This window comes from Malus domestica, chromosome 03 (assembly GCF_042453785.1).
Source record: "Malus domestica chromosome 03, GDT2T_hap1".
NCBI classification, from domain to species: domain Eukaryota; kingdom Viridiplantae; phylum Streptophyta; class Magnoliopsida; order Rosales; family Rosaceae; genus Malus; species Malus domestica.
The window spans coordinates 36,179,200-36,196,581 of record NC_091663.1 but is presented as its reverse complement, the minus strand read 5'-3'; the positions used below and the strand labels follow the sequence as shown (position 1 = coordinate 36,196,581).

The window sequence follows — 17,382 nt, the reverse complement described above, 5'->3', positions numbered from 1 at the left end:
TTTCAGTGGCTAAAGTCATATTTGTATTAATAATTTTTTTAACAAGGTATTTCTATACTTACTTATATGGGTTTTGACTGCTAATATGGGAGTTTTTTTTTTCTTTTTTTTTTTTTTTGAGAATATGCTAATATTTATGGAATTTTAAGAAAAGGAAACAAATCCTAATATTCTTAATTATTAATTAAGGCCATATATCCATATACTATAAAGCAGTAAGCACCATCCAGCCAACCCAAACCACCTTGAATTTGGAAAAAGAAAAAGACATTGAACCCTTCTAGCAGAAAATAATGACTGCAGTTGATCATGTTGTTTACAAACTATCAAATATTAGTTTGCTCTTGCTGCTCTCACTACTGTGGGGTGGTACAATTGTTGTAGCCAAACCAAACAATGGTTTCAGCACCCAACTCATACACATCTTTTCACCACAATCGCCTCTTTACCCCGGAAACATTTCCTACACAGAAGAAAATCAACTCCTCTTACAACAAACAAATGCGCGAAAGCGGTACATAGATGCTACCATTGCAGCAGCCCTCAGCAATAATATGTCACAAACTTCAAAGAACCCTCTTGATGAATTGCCTCGTCTTAAACTCGAATTTTACCCTTATGGCATGTACATTGTACAACTTGGGCTTGGCACTTTCGATGCGAAGTTCCCGGCCAGCACATTCAAAACATACTACTTGTACACAGACACCGGGAGCCAACTCATTTGGACTCTGTGTGAGGACTGCCTAAAGCAAAAGCCTCAACCGAAATGCTTTAAAACCAGGGATCCCCCCTTCCCTAACAGCCAGTCCAAAACCTATATGCCTCTTCCTTGTGGTGGCCACCGCCTTTGCAAGCCAGGCAAATGCAAAGGGGGTATCTGCTCCATGGACTCTAAGTACCAGGACGGCAGCGGTGTCCGTACTACTCTCGGAAGTATGGATTTTGACATTAAATTTAAGTTTTGATAATATTATCCAAATCTTTGCAATATTTATTAGTTACATACAAAATAGAGCTAGATGGACACCACCATAATTTTTTCATGCAGATTTTTTAGAGTGTTTGTCAGTTTTGTATGCTTAAGTAACATTTTTTTTTCTTATTTGAAAAGTTCATGTTCACCACTTAACTTTACAAGACCAAATACTCATTGGCCAACAAAATTTTAATTTAATTATCTCATGATATCGATATTTATTTTAGTTATGGTCCTTATATCTAATATTTTGTTCATATCTGAACTTTAATGGTATTATAACATTCTTTCTAAACCTTTTGTATGTTCGCTTACATCGATATTTAGTACGTGCACCGGCTAGCACAACTAACTTGACACATAACACGAAAGTTGTTCACTAATGAAAATGTCATTCCGTATAATTTCTCATTTCATTGCAGGTGAAGCTTTCAGTCTTTTGACAACCAGCGGGCGTGCACAGGCTATTGGTAACATAGTGTTGGGTTGTGCTTATGAAGCGACGGCGGACATCTTTGGCGCGGGTGAGGACTATAAGGTATCCGGAATGTTGGGTTTGGGATATAATCCTATTTCCTTTCCAAACCAAATATCCCATCTTATTGATGGAGCATTCTCATTCTGCCTAACACGCCGGAGAGATGTTCAAACATATCTCCGATTTGGTTCCGACATCCCCCAACCACTTGGTGGCGTACGCGTCACGCCATTAGTTCTTTCTGATCTCGTACCCTATTACCATGTCAACTTGAAGGCAATAAGTGTGGATGGACACAAGCTTCTAATTAATCCGACGGTTTTTGAGATCCGGAAGCGGGGGACAGAAGGAGGATGTATTATAGACAATGGAAGTTCTTTTACTCTTCTCATCAACCCTGCTCACAAGGCATTGGTTATGCATCTGGAGTACCATTTTATGAGATACCCTAGCTTTAATAAGGTTCTTCCCCCTATTTACCCGAAGTTTGAGCTTTGCGACAACTGGTCGCCGCCTCCGCGCGAGGCTAACGAGGCCCTCCCTACTATTACCTTTCACTTTGATGGTCCGAACCATCCTAACATTGACGTCGCACCCGAAAGCGGTTTCATATTGATGCACGACCGGTCGTCTAACAGAGATATTTTATGCCTGGCGTTCGCTTCAGATGATGTTCGTACTATTTTTGGATCATGGCAACTAAGCGATTACAGATACATATTTGACCTTAAAAGGAGCCTACTCAAGTTTGCTCCAGAGGATTGTGCTAAGAATTCTTGAGCAGCTCAAAGCTTAGACGATCATGCATGTCTATGTTTTCTATTTATATGTAGGTTCTCTTTGGCTGAAAATAAATTGCCTCAAGTTCCCTTATGATGATTTGGTCATGTAATCTTCTTCCTTTGATATATAGGAGTTGGATCCTCTCATTTTCTCTCTCATTTCATTTAATCAGAATCCAAATATTTGAGTTTTTATTTTGTTTTCTGGAAGATTGCTCTTGAATTACAACTTTTTCGCTCGCATTTTCTCCTTATGCACTCTTCTGTTTGTTCAACCCAAAGGCTATAAAAAGGGAAGGAAAGTACGCATAGGAAGTGCAGAATCTCTTCCTTAAAGGAGATAAAATGGAATAATGTAGTACATTGAACAATGTACAATCTATTTTTGAGAAAAATAAGTATTTTTTTTTATGTTTACTTGGTTAAACAAATACATAAAATTGTTAGTTTATAAAACGAAAAACTAAATACAATATACAACAATTAGGGAAATATAGAATGCCTTGATAAATTAAGGAAAATATATTGGGTTGAAAGGGCAGTGTTGTAAAATGAGACCCTTAACTCAAGTGAGGCCCAAGGTAGACCTTGGTTTCCTTGCTTGGTACCGGGCCCAAGTCTCCGTATACCTAGTAATATTTTGAGAATTTTAATGAAACATTTATAGTATTGTTCACTTTTTAACGTTAAAGACATTTTTACTTTAAAAAATCACTCCTGATACTATTCACTTACAACATATTTTTGTCATTTTGATTAAAATTCAAAGTTTTTAAGTCTTTTTCATTAGTTTTCCTTAATATTCTTGAATAATCCAATGGTAGTTCTCTTCTCCACCAATCCGCTCCTAGTTCCTAACCCCATCCAATCCACGCCACCAAACATGGCGTATTCTAATCCCATCCAATCCTGATTCTCGGGATAGAAAAACGGAGAATGGTTTCCCCTCTCTTCTTTGAACCTGCGATCCAAACTCCCACAAACGAAACGAGAGGAGACCATCATATTCCAGTTTAAAGGAAAAAGAAGTTTGAGCCATAATTTAACCCGAAAGATTTCGAAAAATACGAAAAATAAAATAAAAAGAAAGAATAAGGAAAAAGTTTTCATCTAAGTACAAAACTACAAACTACTTGGAGTCCAAGCATTACGACAGTGGATTGCAACCTACTTGCCGATCATTCACACGCAATCTTGGTGTCAAAGCTGCTAAGGCAAATGGCAAATGCCTGAAAGGCTGAGATTGGATACCGATAATCCATGGTGAAGACATCCTTACCCACTTTTCCAAACTGAAGAATGACATTTTCATGCTCCTGGCCCGCAACTCCATTCTCCGGAGAAGAAACCAGCTGAAAATTTTTGACTGAGGCAACTGTTACTCGTCCATTGAAGTTGAGACACCAGCACTGGAGCTGTTCGTGCCACCTAGGCGCCTTGTTTCTCAATACCAGCATGCCTTCATTCTCACCAGACTCTAGTGGAGATGGGAAATTCTCTGTCCGGGTTGATTTTGATCTGAAAAAAGGGACGGATGGAAAACTATCCGTGTTGCTATGCAGAAATTCAGTCTGTGTTGGTGCCACACCTCCTGGCTCAACAGCACGGGCAGGGATGGAGTCCATTACACACTGCATTCTCCTCGGACCTCTGATATTGACAGTATTTACATAAAATGTTACTCACAAAAAAACCACAAGAAAAAGGAAAGTTACCATCTTAAAGCTTTTGGTAAATTGTCTTCAACGTTAGTTTCATTTAAAGGCAAAGACCAGGAAGTTTCAAAAAGAAGTTTATCATACCTGGCACCCATGACGTTCAACTCATAAGCAATGTGGGCCACAGGATAGTTGCCAGCAGGAACTCTGGGAGAGACTTTATTCACAAGCCTGGTTGAACGACATTTAGTGACTTTGCCTCCACTATTAGTAGGTTGCGCATCATAGATTGTGAATTTAGTGCCCAGAAAATTTGATCTGTTTGAGGAAAATGGGCCAAACAACTTAGGGCTAAAAGATGATCAAGATGTAGTCATGTTACAGGGCTGATGAGCATACCTGAGTTTTCCAACAAAGGCACTGTTCCCTTTTGACACAACCTCGGCATTCAAAGAGATGATGTAGTCTGTGCAGGTTGGGCGTCTACACTTTTTTGCCGCAAGAAGGAACTTCCCATCATCAGTTGAGGCTGGCAAGTACAAAATGCTAAAACAATTATATTTACATCTGGGAAGAAAACCTGAACTTAAAATCTATGTTTTAGCAACTTAATGAAACCCGAAATCAAAACCTTATCAACCTTTTACCATGAGCATTATAGACAACCCTATAAAAGAAAAACTTGGCAAGCACAACCACACAGGACAAAACATTCAGTAATTACCTTGACTTAAACCCAGAAAAAGATAATATGTCTGGTTGCTACGACTCCGCTTTATATAACACTGCAGGAGGGAGTTCCTTGGACCAGGCTGCAAAATAGTAAACAAAGACTTCAACTGATATTTCAATGGAGAAGGGGTAGATATGATAACAACATGATTGTCGAGTAATAAGAAATTAATCTAAGAAGCTTTATGAAAACTTCTAATGAGAATATATGTCAAATTTTTAAAAAATCACATCAATCACAAGAATGTTAACCTTCAAATCAGTCCAAAATGTTACAAAATTTTAACGTGTCGAGTAATAAGAAATTAATCAAAGAAGCCTTACGAAAACTCTTAATGAGAATATATGTCAAATTTTAAAAAATCACATCAATCACAAGAATGTTATCGTCTTTGGAAAACTTTCAAATCCATCCAAAATGTTACAAAACATCAACACTTGAGCTAGTCAGTTGTTGCCTACCCTATACATTAAAACTTTTCATTTGGTCCTTCAAAATTATAAAGATCACATAACGTGAGCGTTATAACCATTACTAAGTGAAACACTCATACCAGTATACACAGTGTCCATCATAATTCATGAATATGCATGTCAAAATTTGCCAGCTAGCATTGTTACATACGATATAAGCATATTTTCCTAACTCTGAATATCAATTCTAAGTTATACCAAGAAACATATTAACGAAAAATAAATACATTATAAAGCACAATTGGAAAATATATGAACAAGAATCTTTACTAGGAAGGATGCGTGCCGGTCTCACAAACCTGCTTCAAAGAGATCGGGAATGTCAGCTTGCCCGAAACTTCTGGGGATTTCACAATCTCTTTCATGATTTCTCTCCAATTCCTGCAAACACCAGCACAACACACCACATTTTTCCTCGGAGGCCATGTATCATCAGAGGCCTCTATTCTCATCAACACATCCCTCAAAAGCTCCGGAGGCATATTCGCCCAACAACTCTGCTTCAAAGCATCAACGCGAAACGAGGTATCCTGAACAACCCGCTGAGACCTCGATCTCATTCCAAATTTAACATCAAAGCTTTTCCTAGAAATGCTCCCCAACTCACCTTTCATATCTTGAATCATACTCTTAAAAGACATCGCTGCTTCCCTAACCCTTGCCTTCGCAAAACTCAAAACCGCAAAACTTTGTACAAACCCTCCAACCTCTCCAGATTAACCCACATTCATCACAAAAAACCAGAACTTCACCATGAAATGTAAGATAATTAGCCCTAAGAAACAAAACCCAGAAACCTAAACCACCAAAGTTTGATGCTTTCAATCAAAGTAGCCAACCATTAACAATTCAATATAAAATTTCTTCCCTCAAATGTGAATCCAATAAACACCATCCTATATATCATTGATAAATCCAATAACTGAAACATACCCAGTACAGATCAAACCGCCAAATAGAATCAAAATCTGATATTTTCCCACAGATCTCTCTTTCCAACAGTTGCAAAATCACCCTACGAGAAACTTAAAGTCTAACGTCTCGGATAAACCATTAAAGCTTCACACTTCTACAGAGATTGAGCCAAACCAACCTCAGAAACCAGCTTACAGGACCAGATTTTGAGTCAGAGACTGATACCCATTTGCGAAAATGATGTGAATTTGGGCGCGGAGGATTTACATGGCTTTGGTGATCAGTGTTTTTGCGCTGCACCGCTGAGAGAAGAGAACACTGTGATGGCAGATGATGGGTTCTGTTACCAATACACTCCCTCCTCCTTATCCATATACTTCCTAGTTCCTATTGTCCGAATTCGAGTTTGGTTCCGGGTTTGGATAGTTCTGGATGGATTGGATTAATGGGTTTTGGTTTTTCTAGTTTAGCCCAACCCAACAATGGATTGATAAGATTAAACATGGCATTTGAACAATTTTGACATGATAGTGGAATGGAGAGTGGTTCGGGCATAACCTCCCCTTTGAACACTTTTGCATTAACCCGTTGGATTTAATTTATTGATTTGGAGTGGATTTGGTTTTAAATGGTTAGATTTTTTTCAACCGTTGAAAGTTTCTGAGCGCTTAATGGCGCGAAAGTATTGTCGTAATAATGAATATATATTGACGTAATTTTACTGTTTTGTTTTTGGAAATTTGACAATTGCGAGGTTCTAAGTTTTGTCATAACAATAAGTAGATATTGCAAAATTAACTATTTTCGTTATGTGAATTGTACCGTTGAAAGGTTGTGAGCACTTATGGCGCACACATATTGTCGCACAGTAAGTAAATAATGACATGTTTACCATATTATGTGAATTGTTGCAAGGTTATGAGCATTTAATGCCACACAAGTATTGCAGAAATAGAGACTAGATATTGGCATATTTACTATTTTGGCTATATGATTCGACCGTTGAAAAGTTAAGATCGCTTAAATTGCACACAAGTATTATCTATGACAATGACATGAACCAATCCGTTCTAGAATTTTTGGAAGGGATTTTTCAGTGTGATCGGAATACGAGATGATACACTACGTGTTATTATACAAATCGTGGGATATGTGTGTTAAAAAGTTAATAACTTACAAAAATGAAATTTCCTACCACTTATATAAAAACACGTGGTGTACCACCCATGTTCAGATATAATGAAAAATTGGCATCTCTGTACCTTTGTCCTGCTCTCATAGGATAATTCGTGATAAAGGTTATTGAACCTTTTTCTCTCCAGATTTGAGTGAATAGGTATGTATCCAGACGCAGTCACGTAGTCCTTCCAAATGCTTATTTCTTGTCTGGACAAATGCACCTAGTTTTCAATATGGGGTAGTGTCATTGGTGGATAGTTTTCATTAACTGGGAGGTCAGCGACCAAAGATCACTGTGACTGTGTAGAAAATTTAGTTCTCGTCTTGGCCGATGGTCTAATGTTTCAAGTACGATTGCTACTTCTGTTTTTGATGGATGGCTTGTGAAGATTGATGATGAAAACTCAAGAGACTTGATCAATTTTTACAAAGGGGACTATTTTTTTCTTAAATAAGTATAAAAATGGCAGATGAATTTGGATATTATATCTGCCTCATTTGAAGAATCTGCTTAAGGAAAGATTATTGTTACGAGCGTGCATGGACGAGGAATCTGCATTTGTTGTGAATGATGATCATCTTAAGAAGGAAAGTCGACATCCATTGACGTTGAATCTGCAATTGTATTTGGATCACGTTGGGTTTGGTTTGAAGTGCTGGGGAAGCAGGCAAAGAAGGCAGCCTGCATATTTGGAAAGGAAGCTAGAAAATTTGCAAAAGAAAAGTCAGCAAGTGGAGAAGAAAAGGATGTCTAGGAGTAGGAGTACCGTTTGCATTGATCGTAGTTTTGGAAGCCTTTGCTCGATAGCTCTTGTTGTCCCGGCAGCGGAAGCTGTCCATATTAGGTTCGAGGCACAATGCAGACTGCAAAGATCAACCAAGTAAACAAAGCTCTAAAATTGAAACTCATCGCTAATGACGATTCTCTTCTGGTTTGTATGGTTGGCAAACTGACCAAGTTGAAGAAGTTGTCACCTTTAATATTCTCATGGGTGCATATAGCAAAAAAATAAGATTTTTTGAGTGCATCGATATTTTTTACATTAAAAGGAAGGGAAGTTCAGCTAAGTCATACAATGAACAGCCTAATTTGAATAACTAAAACATCTCATTTCTAAGTAAAAAAAAATACCAGCATACCGTAGTATTGGATGCTAAAAATAGAGATTTAAGTTTGTTGGAAAGCTGCTGGTAGAAGTGAAGCTATTTGTGAGAATGGAGCCAAATGTCGGAATAAAATGTAAAAATGCCAAGTGGCATCTCTGTATTGGATATCTATTTGTACTCTTGTCCTGCTCTCATTTGTCAATGTCCAACTTGACTTGGGAAATAGAGTTTTACTTTGGGTAATTAGGAGATAACGTTGGGAAGACGAAAATTTTAAATTAAATTTGTAAATTAAATGATGTGTCACTAATAAAAAAATAAGCACGTTAATCAGTAATTAAGTAATAATTCAACCATCAACGATCACATCATTTCATTGCATAAAATACGGTCTGATACATCAAGAGTAATGATATAATTTGTTAGAATTTTTTTCTCAAATTTTCAATTAATTGTATTATTATATTTGATATACTAAGTCGTAATCCGTCACATTAAAAAATTTGTCCTCGAAACAAGTGAGAATGACAATTAAGATAAAAAAGGGAAATGTAGCTAACATTTCTCATTTTAATTAAGGGGTGTGATATCCACACACCTCATTTTACTTCTCACACACCTTTTTAATTTTCGGCCGTCGGATCGGATGAATTGAAGAAGATCAACGGACATAAATCATCAAGGAGTGTGTGAGAAGTAAAATGGGGTGTGTGGATAGCACACCCCTTTAATTAATTTGTTTCCTTTTCCTTAATCGTCTACAAAAACAAGGTCAGAGTTTTTGTAGTTATTATAAGCAACAACGACTAATTATAAGCAACAACTACTCAAACTTCAAAGCCGGCCGTTGCTGTTAGTTGCCCAATTGGCGGGGAATATTATAATTTCCTCGTCGCGTAGACTGCACAACACGGTTAGATCCAGATCCCACTTCAATCCAACGGCCGTATATCTCCCGCCGTATCTAACCCAACAGTCCCCGTCACCGTTGCCTATAAATACTCCTTTCTCCTTTCTTTCGGGGTCTTTCAGGTTTCTGCTTTTCTCTCTCTAAATACTCGTTAATAACTCCCTCGCAGTCACTCTCTCTCTAGAACTCTTTGATTTCTTCTGTATCTGAAACTCCGCCTACGCCGATTGTACTCCGACTCGAATTCTCTCTCCTTCTGCTGTGGATTGCGATCACAGGTGAGCGATGTTATTTTTCTGACTTCTGTTTGGTTTCCGAGAAAGTGGAAGAAAATTTGAAAAGAAAGTTTTTTTACTTAGAAAGAAAAGGAAACTTTCTTTTAAGATTTCTTAAAGCCTTAAGCTTTACCTGAAAATCGCACTTAGTGTATTTGTTCTATGTGTTTGAATTTCATTAAATTTTTGTTAACGTTTGGTTAAAATCTTCATTAGCGTATACGATCGAATGCTTGATTTTTATTTTTTATTTTTTTGGGACGGTGAAGTTTTGGTAGGGTTTCGTGGCCGATGGAGGTCTCTACTTTGGTGAGATTGGGGGTGAGATCGGCCACCAGTGAAGCTTCCGTAGATTCGATCACTTTGTTCGTGGTTCTCCTATGTTTATGCATTGTGATTGGTCATCTTCTGGAGAAGGCTCGATGGATGACGGAATCGGTAACAGCGCTTCTCATTGTAAGTTTCCTCAGATTTTTATGCTTTAGAACCGGTTTAGGAATTCGATTGCTTCTCTAAATCGAAAAGTCAAAGGTGCTTCTAACCACATTTGTTAACTAATATGTAAGTACTTCTGGAAAAGCACTTAGATATTTAATAAAAGTCTGAGTATGTTTCTAGTCTAGCAGAAGCACTTATGAGCAGAATCGGATATTACCTAATTGTTTTGAAATTTGTGGATGACTGTTATTGGGGTTTGATTGCAGGGTCTTTGTATTGGAATTGTTATTCTACTAACTACCAAGGGGAAAAGCTCACACATCTTAGTATTTAATGAAGATCTCTTCTTTATATATCTTCTGCCGCCTATTATATTTAACGCCGGGTAAGCTATGTATTTCGTATCTATTTCATATCTCTTCCTTCTCATTGTGATTTGTGTTTGTGTGCGCGCTTATTTGTGCGTGTGCTCCTTGGCCGCAATATATTCAAAAGGAGGGAAGGTTCATCATGATCAAATCTGAGTCGTTTAAGTAACATTTTGCTTGGCATTTAACATGTCTCTAATGGGATGGATACAAATGTTAAGTTGTTTTATTCTTGCATCATTCCTCATTGTGTGTTATATTGAGGTGTCTTAAACTAGGGTTTTATCGGTACTTTTTCCTCATGGCTTGTTTGTGATTGTTTTTCTGTGACCAAAGTTTATACTTATCTTTCCTTTCCTGGTCTCATTCTTTTCCCACACCAGATTTCAGGTGAAAAAGAAGCGGTTTTTCCAGAACTTCATGACAATCACGTCATTGGGTGCTGTCGGCAGTTTAGTATCATTCGTAATAATATGGCTAGGTTAGATATCCAAACATGCCATGGTAAGGCTGATATTACAAGAGAAACTAACGAAAGCTACGGTTTTTAATGTTTGCAACTTCATGATCTTGATGCAGGTTCAATGCATTTGTTTAAAAATTTGGACGTTGGTTTCCTTGAGATGGGAGATTATCTAGGTAATCTCGTCGTTACTTTCTTATTTTAGTCTACATAACATTCAATTGAGTTTGCCCTAATAATTGTTTTGTATTTGAAAAATACTTCGTTTTGTTTGCCTTTTATGTGCTCTTATTTTTTGTTTCACTTCTGTAGCACTCGGAGCAATCTTCTCGGCTACAGATTCAGTTTGCACCCTGCAAGTGCTTAATCAAGATGAGACACCTTTACTCTACAGTCTAGTTTTTGGAGAAGGTGTTGTAAATGATGCCACATCTGTGGTACTTTTCAACGCAATTCAGAAATTTGATCTCTCTCGCATCAACTCAACCATTGCCTTGAAGTTTAGTGGCAATTTCGTATTTCTGTTGTTGACAAGCATGGTGCTTGGTGCAGCGGTGACTCTCTCTCTCTCTCTCTCTCTCTCTCTCTCTCCCCCCCCCCTCCCCATCCTTCCCTCCGTCTCCCTCTCTCTCCCTCTGTGTGTGTGTGTGTGTTTGTTTGAAGAGCATGCATGTAAATTTTCTCCGTTTCATGAAATGTAACCTAAATCAATTTCCATGCATGATATCCACTTGTAGGTTGGATTGCTTAGCGCGTACATCATAAAGAAGTTGTACCTCGGAAGGTAGTGCTGATGACCATTTCTTATAATAATACCCTATTTTTCAATGATCATGTCACTGTTTCTCTGATAATAATTTTTAAAATTTGTCCAGGCACTCGACTGATCGTGAAGTTGCACTTATGATTCTAATGGCTTATTTGTCATATATGGCGGCAGAAGTAAGATTTCCATAACCTCTTGGACTGAAAGCTCCATCTAGTTTAGCTCCAGATATTTATTTCTTGTTCAATTCTGACCAATTTTGTTCATCTTCCAGCTATTCAATCTAAGTGGTATTCTTACCGTTTTCTTTTGCGGGCTTGTCATGTCACACTATACCTGGCATAATGTAACTGAAAGTTCAAGAGTTACAACCAAGTAAGCCAACTTTGCCAATAGTTTGCGTAGCAACGAAACTTAATTTCTTTTTCTCATATAAATGCACACAGATGTAAATGTATATAAAAATACAGAACTTGGACAAAGATGTCTTGTGTCTGTTTCTCACGTGCTATTTCCGCAAGTGCAGGCATGCTTTTGCAACGTTCTCGTTTGTTTCTGAGATCTTCATCTTTCTATATGTTGGTATGGATGCCTTGGACATTGAGAAGTGGAAATTCGTGAAGGAGAGGTAACACCTATATACATGCACGTCATATAATTTGTAAAACGTATAACTCATTATGACAGGCATGCATTTTTCACTTTCGTCCAAATGGAGCTTATTTTCCTTGTGTTGGATAGTGGCCAAATTAGTGGCCAAGTGGACAACAAGCCAAATGCCTCTCGGCTTTTAAACTAAACAAAGAAAAGTTTGGTGGACATCATCATGGGTAAAGACACAATGATGATGCTTGTAAGAAAATAGAAAAATGTGGTTGCTTTTGCTTTAATGATTATGCAGAAATTATGATGTTGGGGAAGAAAATGTGAGTGGCCTTGTGTTGATGAGTGCAGCCGAAAGAGAGAAGAGGAGAGAGAGAAGGTAGAGTCTTTTGGTTATATTAAGGCATTCGATTATGCCTTTGGTTGGGTGGGGGAGCAGCATCAGATGAGAGCCATACTAGGGAGAGTGTTCGACTCTCCCATTTGAAACAGTGTTGCTCCTTCCCATTTGTTTGTAATCCCCTTTTGTTAGTAATCCCTCAATCAAAGATGTTGCTGCTACATGTTGTGTAGCTTTTGGGAGAGGAGGATTTGGTATGTATTTTCTTCTTCTCCGTTTGTTCTTTGTGAGAGTGAGAGCTATTGGGTGTATGTGGGATGTGGGTTTGAGAGTTAAAACTCTATTTGTAATCTCCTTTTGATATTAGTGGAATTTCCTGACCGTCTCGGAACTGAACATAGGCTTATGCCGAACCAGTATAAATACTTGTGTCATTTGAATTATTTGTCTTATCATATTTTGCCATTGTAGCTTATTGGTTTCATATTTGACGCTTCCGCACAACACCTTGTTCGTTTACAGCCCTGGGACATCAATTGGAGTCAGTTCGATATTACTTGGCTTAGTTCTTGTTGGAAGAGCAGCTTTTGTATTTCCTCTATGTTTCTTATCAAACTTAACCAGGACATCTCAGATTGACAAAATCGGGTTTAAGCAACAGGTTAGCTATTTTCCAAATCTGCTACTTCAAACTTTTCAGCCTCTTGAATTTCTTAGTGATTGACTGGTCGACATAACTCAAACAGGTGACAGTATGGTGGGCAGGACTCATGCGTGGTGCTGTATCCGTGGCTCTTGCTTATAATTGGGTAAGAATAGGATCAAATTTAATGTGTTTCCTAGTTTTCTTTTACTGCCACCCAATATTTTATTTGGTTTATACAGATTGCGTACAATTACAAGCACTCGTCATTCATCTGCATTTGTGTTTTAATGTAAGGAAGTTTGTATTATGCTGTGTTTCTTCAGTTTGCAATGTCAACGCATACTCAACAGCGTGGAATTGCAATCATGATCACTAGTACGATAACAGTAGTTCTCTTCACTAATGTGGTACAATACTAAATCGCTGGTTAACTTTTTTCAGTTCATATGATTAACTATTTTCTCATGAGTTCATTCTTTAATTCCAAATCGGTCTTTGGCCATTGTAGGTGTGCGGATTATTGACTAAGCCTCTCGTAAGGTTCTTGTTGCCGCAACAGAATCACTTAGATAGCATGATGATGTCCTCTGAGTCGGAGATGTCTCTGGCTATGCCGCTCCTCGCTAATGAGGAAGATCCAAAGTCAAATATGTCTAGCGATAACATTCCTCGTCCATCCAGCCTGCGCATGCTCTTGACGACACCAACTCGTTCTGTCCATTACTATTGGAGAATGTTTGATGATGGTTACATGCGTCCTGTCTTTGGCGGTAGAGGATTCGTTCCTTATGCTGCCGGTTCACCCAATGAAAATATGCATCAACCGTTACTCAGTGAGCAGAAAATTGTGGAGTTGTAACTTCAGGATTGATTGTTCGTTGGGTTACTTTGGTGTAAATAGTCAAAATTATAATTTATAGGCAGTTCTTCCTGAGCCTCATCAGTCTAACAAACACGATACGCCCTGAAAAATAAATGTTTTTGGTGTATAGAGTTTGACTCATTTGGATGTGCTTTTAAAATGTAAAGCGCTTTTAGGGAAAATGTTTTTGGGTTCCAAAAGCACTTTAAGTGTTTTTGTAAGAAGCACCAGTTATGTACTTCTTCCAGGAAGCATTTAAGTGCTTTTTCAAAATTTATTTACATTTTTACTAAGGATTGGTTCCAAAAACATTTTCACCAAAAACGCTTTTAGTTATTTTAAAAGTACATCCAAACAATATTTTGTAGTATTGTATATGGAGCTTATGAAAGAAATAGGATCAATTGTACTGTGCCTTGGTGTACAAGATAGTGTTTTCAGTCAATACAAGGAGGAGGACATAAAACCAAAGCCTCGTCGGAAACAGACATAAAGTAGACAAAGGTCAAACCGTGAGTGAAATAGTATAAAGAATTACACAAGGCCACGCAAAACAAGATTAAGATAGTAAGTAAAATATTACTTTATTCGAAATAACAACATGACAGATGACTCCAATTTCACACCATAACTTCAACTTGTACTCATCACCCTGAAATAAACTCGATGTGATGCTCTTTGTTTCTCTCTTCACCTGATTGACACTCTCAGATCTCTATCTCCTTACGTAGTGACGAGAAGAGGCTTCGAGGCAGTATCATCGCCAGGCTTATCGGGAGTGTCATCCTTAGGCTTAGTGGGAGTATCATTGAAGCAACCACAGCAGCACAAGATCCTGCAATACCACCGACAGCAACACATTTCAGATTTGATTTCATAACTTCTTATGCTCTATAAAAAAGAATGATAATTAGAAATAAAAATATAAAGGGGTTGTTGGTCACAGATCATAATTACCAAGAACACCAAGTAGCACTACTGTCAACTCCTGCAGCGCCGCTAGATTCTCCTGCGACATTGACATGTGCTCTTCCGCCGCCTCCAGGCCCTCCTCCTCCGCCTACAGGCCCTCCTCCTCCACCGCCACCTCCACCACCTCCACCTCCACCTCCACCACCACCACCTCCACCCCCTCCTCCACCACCGCCTCCTCCGCCGCCGCCAGGTGCCATCACTAACCCTTTAAACAAGTGAGAGTAGCAAATGCCAACCCAAAAGAAGACAACTTAATTTCAATCGGACTTTGGAGATGTTGCTCTGATCAGTCTGATCCCAATAAGAATATATAGAAATCTCAATAAGTTGAGTTTGATTACCAATTAGTCCCACTTGTTTTAAGGTCTTTTTATATTTCATTCTATATCATAACTAATTGATTTGTTGCAAGACTTGCATGTGGCATGCATTCTGTACTTTCAAAATTTTCTTTTATCAATAGGAGGTTCCGAGAAGAATACGAACTTGAGACCTTTTCAATACTGAAAAGAAAATTAGCATATGTCGTGTTTTTCTGTCTTTTATTTCCAATTTAACACAATTGAAATCTCATTTTGGCGACACTGGTTTTAAGCAGTACTTAGCTGCTGTTTGTTACTCTCAAGCTTCAAGTTCTCCCATTTAGTTTACTACCTAGTTGCAATATATGATTCTACTTGAACTTTATTTCTAGGTAAACCAAGCCTTTGGCATATTAGTTCCATCATGCATAAATAGGATACATGATTTAATTCATGCATTCATAATAACTTTAAGTTGCTACATATACATACATATATATAACTAGTCCGCGCAAGTATACGCTCGGGTCTTGACAATACCAGCTCTTGAAGGTGAACATGTACAAATTAACACATCAAACAACTCTTCACTCAAAACCACAAGTCATACCAGACAACTAATTACATCATCAGCAACTTGCATGCAGTTGATTACGTTATGGTTAAGTTAAGTAGTGAGTTATAAATTCAAGTCAACAATTTATATGTTTTAATTAATTAGTCCCTAATTAAGCCAATAATTCTATAATTTCGCAAATAATGAAAGACTGAAATGGTCAAGTCCTCAACATTTAATTAATGGAGTAATTAATTAACGAGTATATTTTACTATATTTCGATGAGATCGTCAACAATTAGCGGAGTAATTAATGGGCTGTTCTTAAAAATTAGTTCTAATAAATCAGACACAATTGCACAGACATGTTCTCATGTACAAATTATACTTGGAACCCGCATACATGGACAAAGATTGTCATGTGATCGTGTTTTGTTTTCACACTGCAGCGACCACTGTTAGTAAATCTGTAAATATATACAAATTAATACATGAAACTTGGATAAAGAAGTAGCGTGACTGTTAATTTCAGACATTTTCATCTTCTGTTTGTTGGTAAGGATGTCTGGACACTGAAAAAGTTGGAAACTTATAAGCAAGAAGTACGTATTTACGGTCGACTTGTTAGAGGGGACCTCGTTCCACTGTTCATGGACTGTTAAGGGTTAAGCTTTAGGCCGCACGGTATATGTTTACACAATCCTATTTACACAATCCTATTTATATCCGCTCAATAAAACTAACTAGATATATATCTTATGCACATATATATATATATAAAAATTTAACCTGGGGACCTTGGGGTCAATTCAATTCAATATATAATATATAATTAACTTGGGGACCTTGGTCAATTCAATTCAATATTACTTGGCCAGGTTCTTTTTGGGTTCTCTACCGGCAACATTGATTGGCTTTAAACAGATTGGTTATGTAGAGGACAGCACCACCGGAGGTTGAAGATCCTCCTCCTCCTGCGACTGCGCGCTTAATGTATGGCCTATTGGTAATGGCGTTTGATCTTTTGCTGATTATTTGGCTCTTGAACTCATTGACATGACTCAAACAGGTGGAGATGGTATGGTACGCATTTGGCCGAAATGGGTAACCACTAGGTTCTAGCTATGTGTTAATTGTGATGGCGAATGGTGATGAGTTGTGGTCGTGGTAGGATGATCCGGGTACTGTCCCATGGGATTTAGGCAAGATGATCCCTTGCTAACGACGTTAGCGAGATCCAAATTCCTGTAGCATTCCGGTCCACCTTGCTAACGAGCGCTTGTTCTGCGATTACTATAGGAAAATGTTTTATGATGGTTTCATAAGTCCTGCCTAATATGCATCAATCGCTACTTGGGGAGCAAACAGCCGTAGAATAATATTTATAACTTGTAGGCACTAGGCAGTGCTAGCTCCCTCTGAGCCCCATCGATCAGAAGAGGCAAAATGCTTTGTAAAATGATGTACAACCTAAACGTTCTTCTCAGCACTTGAATTTTCAATAAAAATCATGTGCTTGTAGCAAAACGCTATGAGCAGGAGCGATTTCTACATGAGCATCTCCAACAAGTCGT

At 38.0% G+C, this 17,382-nt stretch overlaps 4 protein-coding genes across 4 annotated transcripts; 2 read left to right on the top strand and 2 right to left on the bottom strand.

Annotated features, from left to right (window-relative positions):
• The first annotated feature begins 255 nt into the window (after positions 1–255).
• LOC103432539 (aspartic proteinase CDR1-like) lies at positions 256–2,262 on the top strand. The gene is made up of 2 exons (XM_008370733.4): positions 256–936; positions 1,402–2,262. The coding sequence occupies exons 1-2, from the start codon at positions 294–296 to the stop codon at positions 2,235–2,237; spliced, it is 1,479 nt and encodes a 492-aa protein (XP_008368955.3). The 5' UTR covers positions 256–293; the 3' UTR covers positions 2,238–2,262.
• A 987-nt stretch (positions 2,263–3,249) lies between these two features.
• On the bottom strand, positions 3,250–5,751 carry TLP1 (tubby-like F-box protein 3). Its single transcript, NM_001293877.1, is given in 5 exon segments — positions 3,250–3,889; positions 4,042–4,215; positions 4,297–4,426; positions 4,622–4,709; positions 5,403–5,751. Coding segments are annotated over 5 exon segments (1,206 nt in total). The 5' UTR covers positions 5,745–5,751; the 3' UTR covers positions 3,250–3,417.
• Positions 5,752–9,324: 3,573 nt separating this feature from the next.
• LOC103408100 (sodium/hydrogen exchanger 1-like) lies at positions 9,325–14,387 on the top strand. The gene is made up of 14 exons (XM_008346969.4): positions 9,325–9,492; positions 9,759–9,945; positions 10,194–10,312; positions 10,679–10,776; positions 10,875–10,934; positions 11,071–11,312; positions 11,496–11,542; positions 11,634–11,700; positions 11,799–11,899; positions 12,051–12,152; positions 12,990–13,128; positions 13,214–13,276; positions 13,437–13,520; positions 13,622–14,387. The coding sequence occupies exons 2-14, from the start codon at positions 9,781–9,783 to the stop codon at positions 13,970–13,972; spliced, it is 1,638 nt and encodes a 545-aa protein (XP_008345191.2). The 5' UTR covers positions 9,325–9,492; positions 9,759–9,780; the 3' UTR covers positions 13,973–14,387.
• On the bottom strand, positions 14,359–15,673 carry LOC139194584 (protein argonaute 2-like). Its single transcript, XM_070819442.1, has 2 exons — positions 14,933–15,673; positions 14,359–14,810 (listed from the first exon to the last, which is right to left on the bottom strand). The coding sequence occupies exons 1-2, from the start codon at positions 15,145–15,147 to the stop codon at positions 14,699–14,701; spliced, it is 327 nt and encodes a 108-aa protein (XP_070675543.1). The 5' UTR covers positions 15,148–15,673; the 3' UTR covers positions 14,359–14,698.
• Positions 15,674–17,382: the final 1,709 nt, after the last annotated feature.

What these genes read in the sequence shown, in the direction of transcription:
- LOC103408100 (XM_008346969.4), top strand. Translation starts at nt 9,781, where the DNA reads ATGGAGGTCTCTACTTTGGTGAGATTGGGGGTGAGATCGGCCACCAGT. An exon ending in TGAGATGGGAGATTATCTAG is followed by an intron (nt 10,935 to 11,070) that starts GTAATCTCGTCG and finishes TCACTTCTGTAG; the next exon opens with CACTCGGAGCAATCTTCTCG. An exon ending in AAATCGGGTTTAAGCAACAG is followed by an intron (nt 13,129 to 13,213) that starts GTTAGCTATTTT and finishes TAACTCAAACAG; the next exon opens with GTGACAGTATGGTGGGCAGG.
- LOC103432539 (XM_008370733.4), top strand. Translation starts at nt 294, where the DNA reads ATGACTGCAGTTGATCATGTTGTTTACAAACTATCAAATATTAGTTTG. An exon ending in TGTCCGTACTACTCTCGGAA is followed by an intron (nt 937 to 1,401) that starts GTATGGATTTTG and finishes ATTTCATTGCAG; the next exon opens with GTGAAGCTTTCAGTCTTTTG.
- LOC139194584 (XM_070819442.1), bottom strand. Translation starts at nt 15,147, where the DNA reads ATGGCACCTGGCGGCGGCGGAGGAGGCGGTGGTGGAGGAGGGGGTGGA. An exon ending in AGTGCTACTTGGTGTTCTTG is followed by an intron (nt 14,811 to 14,932) that starts GTAATTATGATC and finishes GTGGTATTGCAG; the next exon opens with GATCTTGTGCTGCTGTGGTT.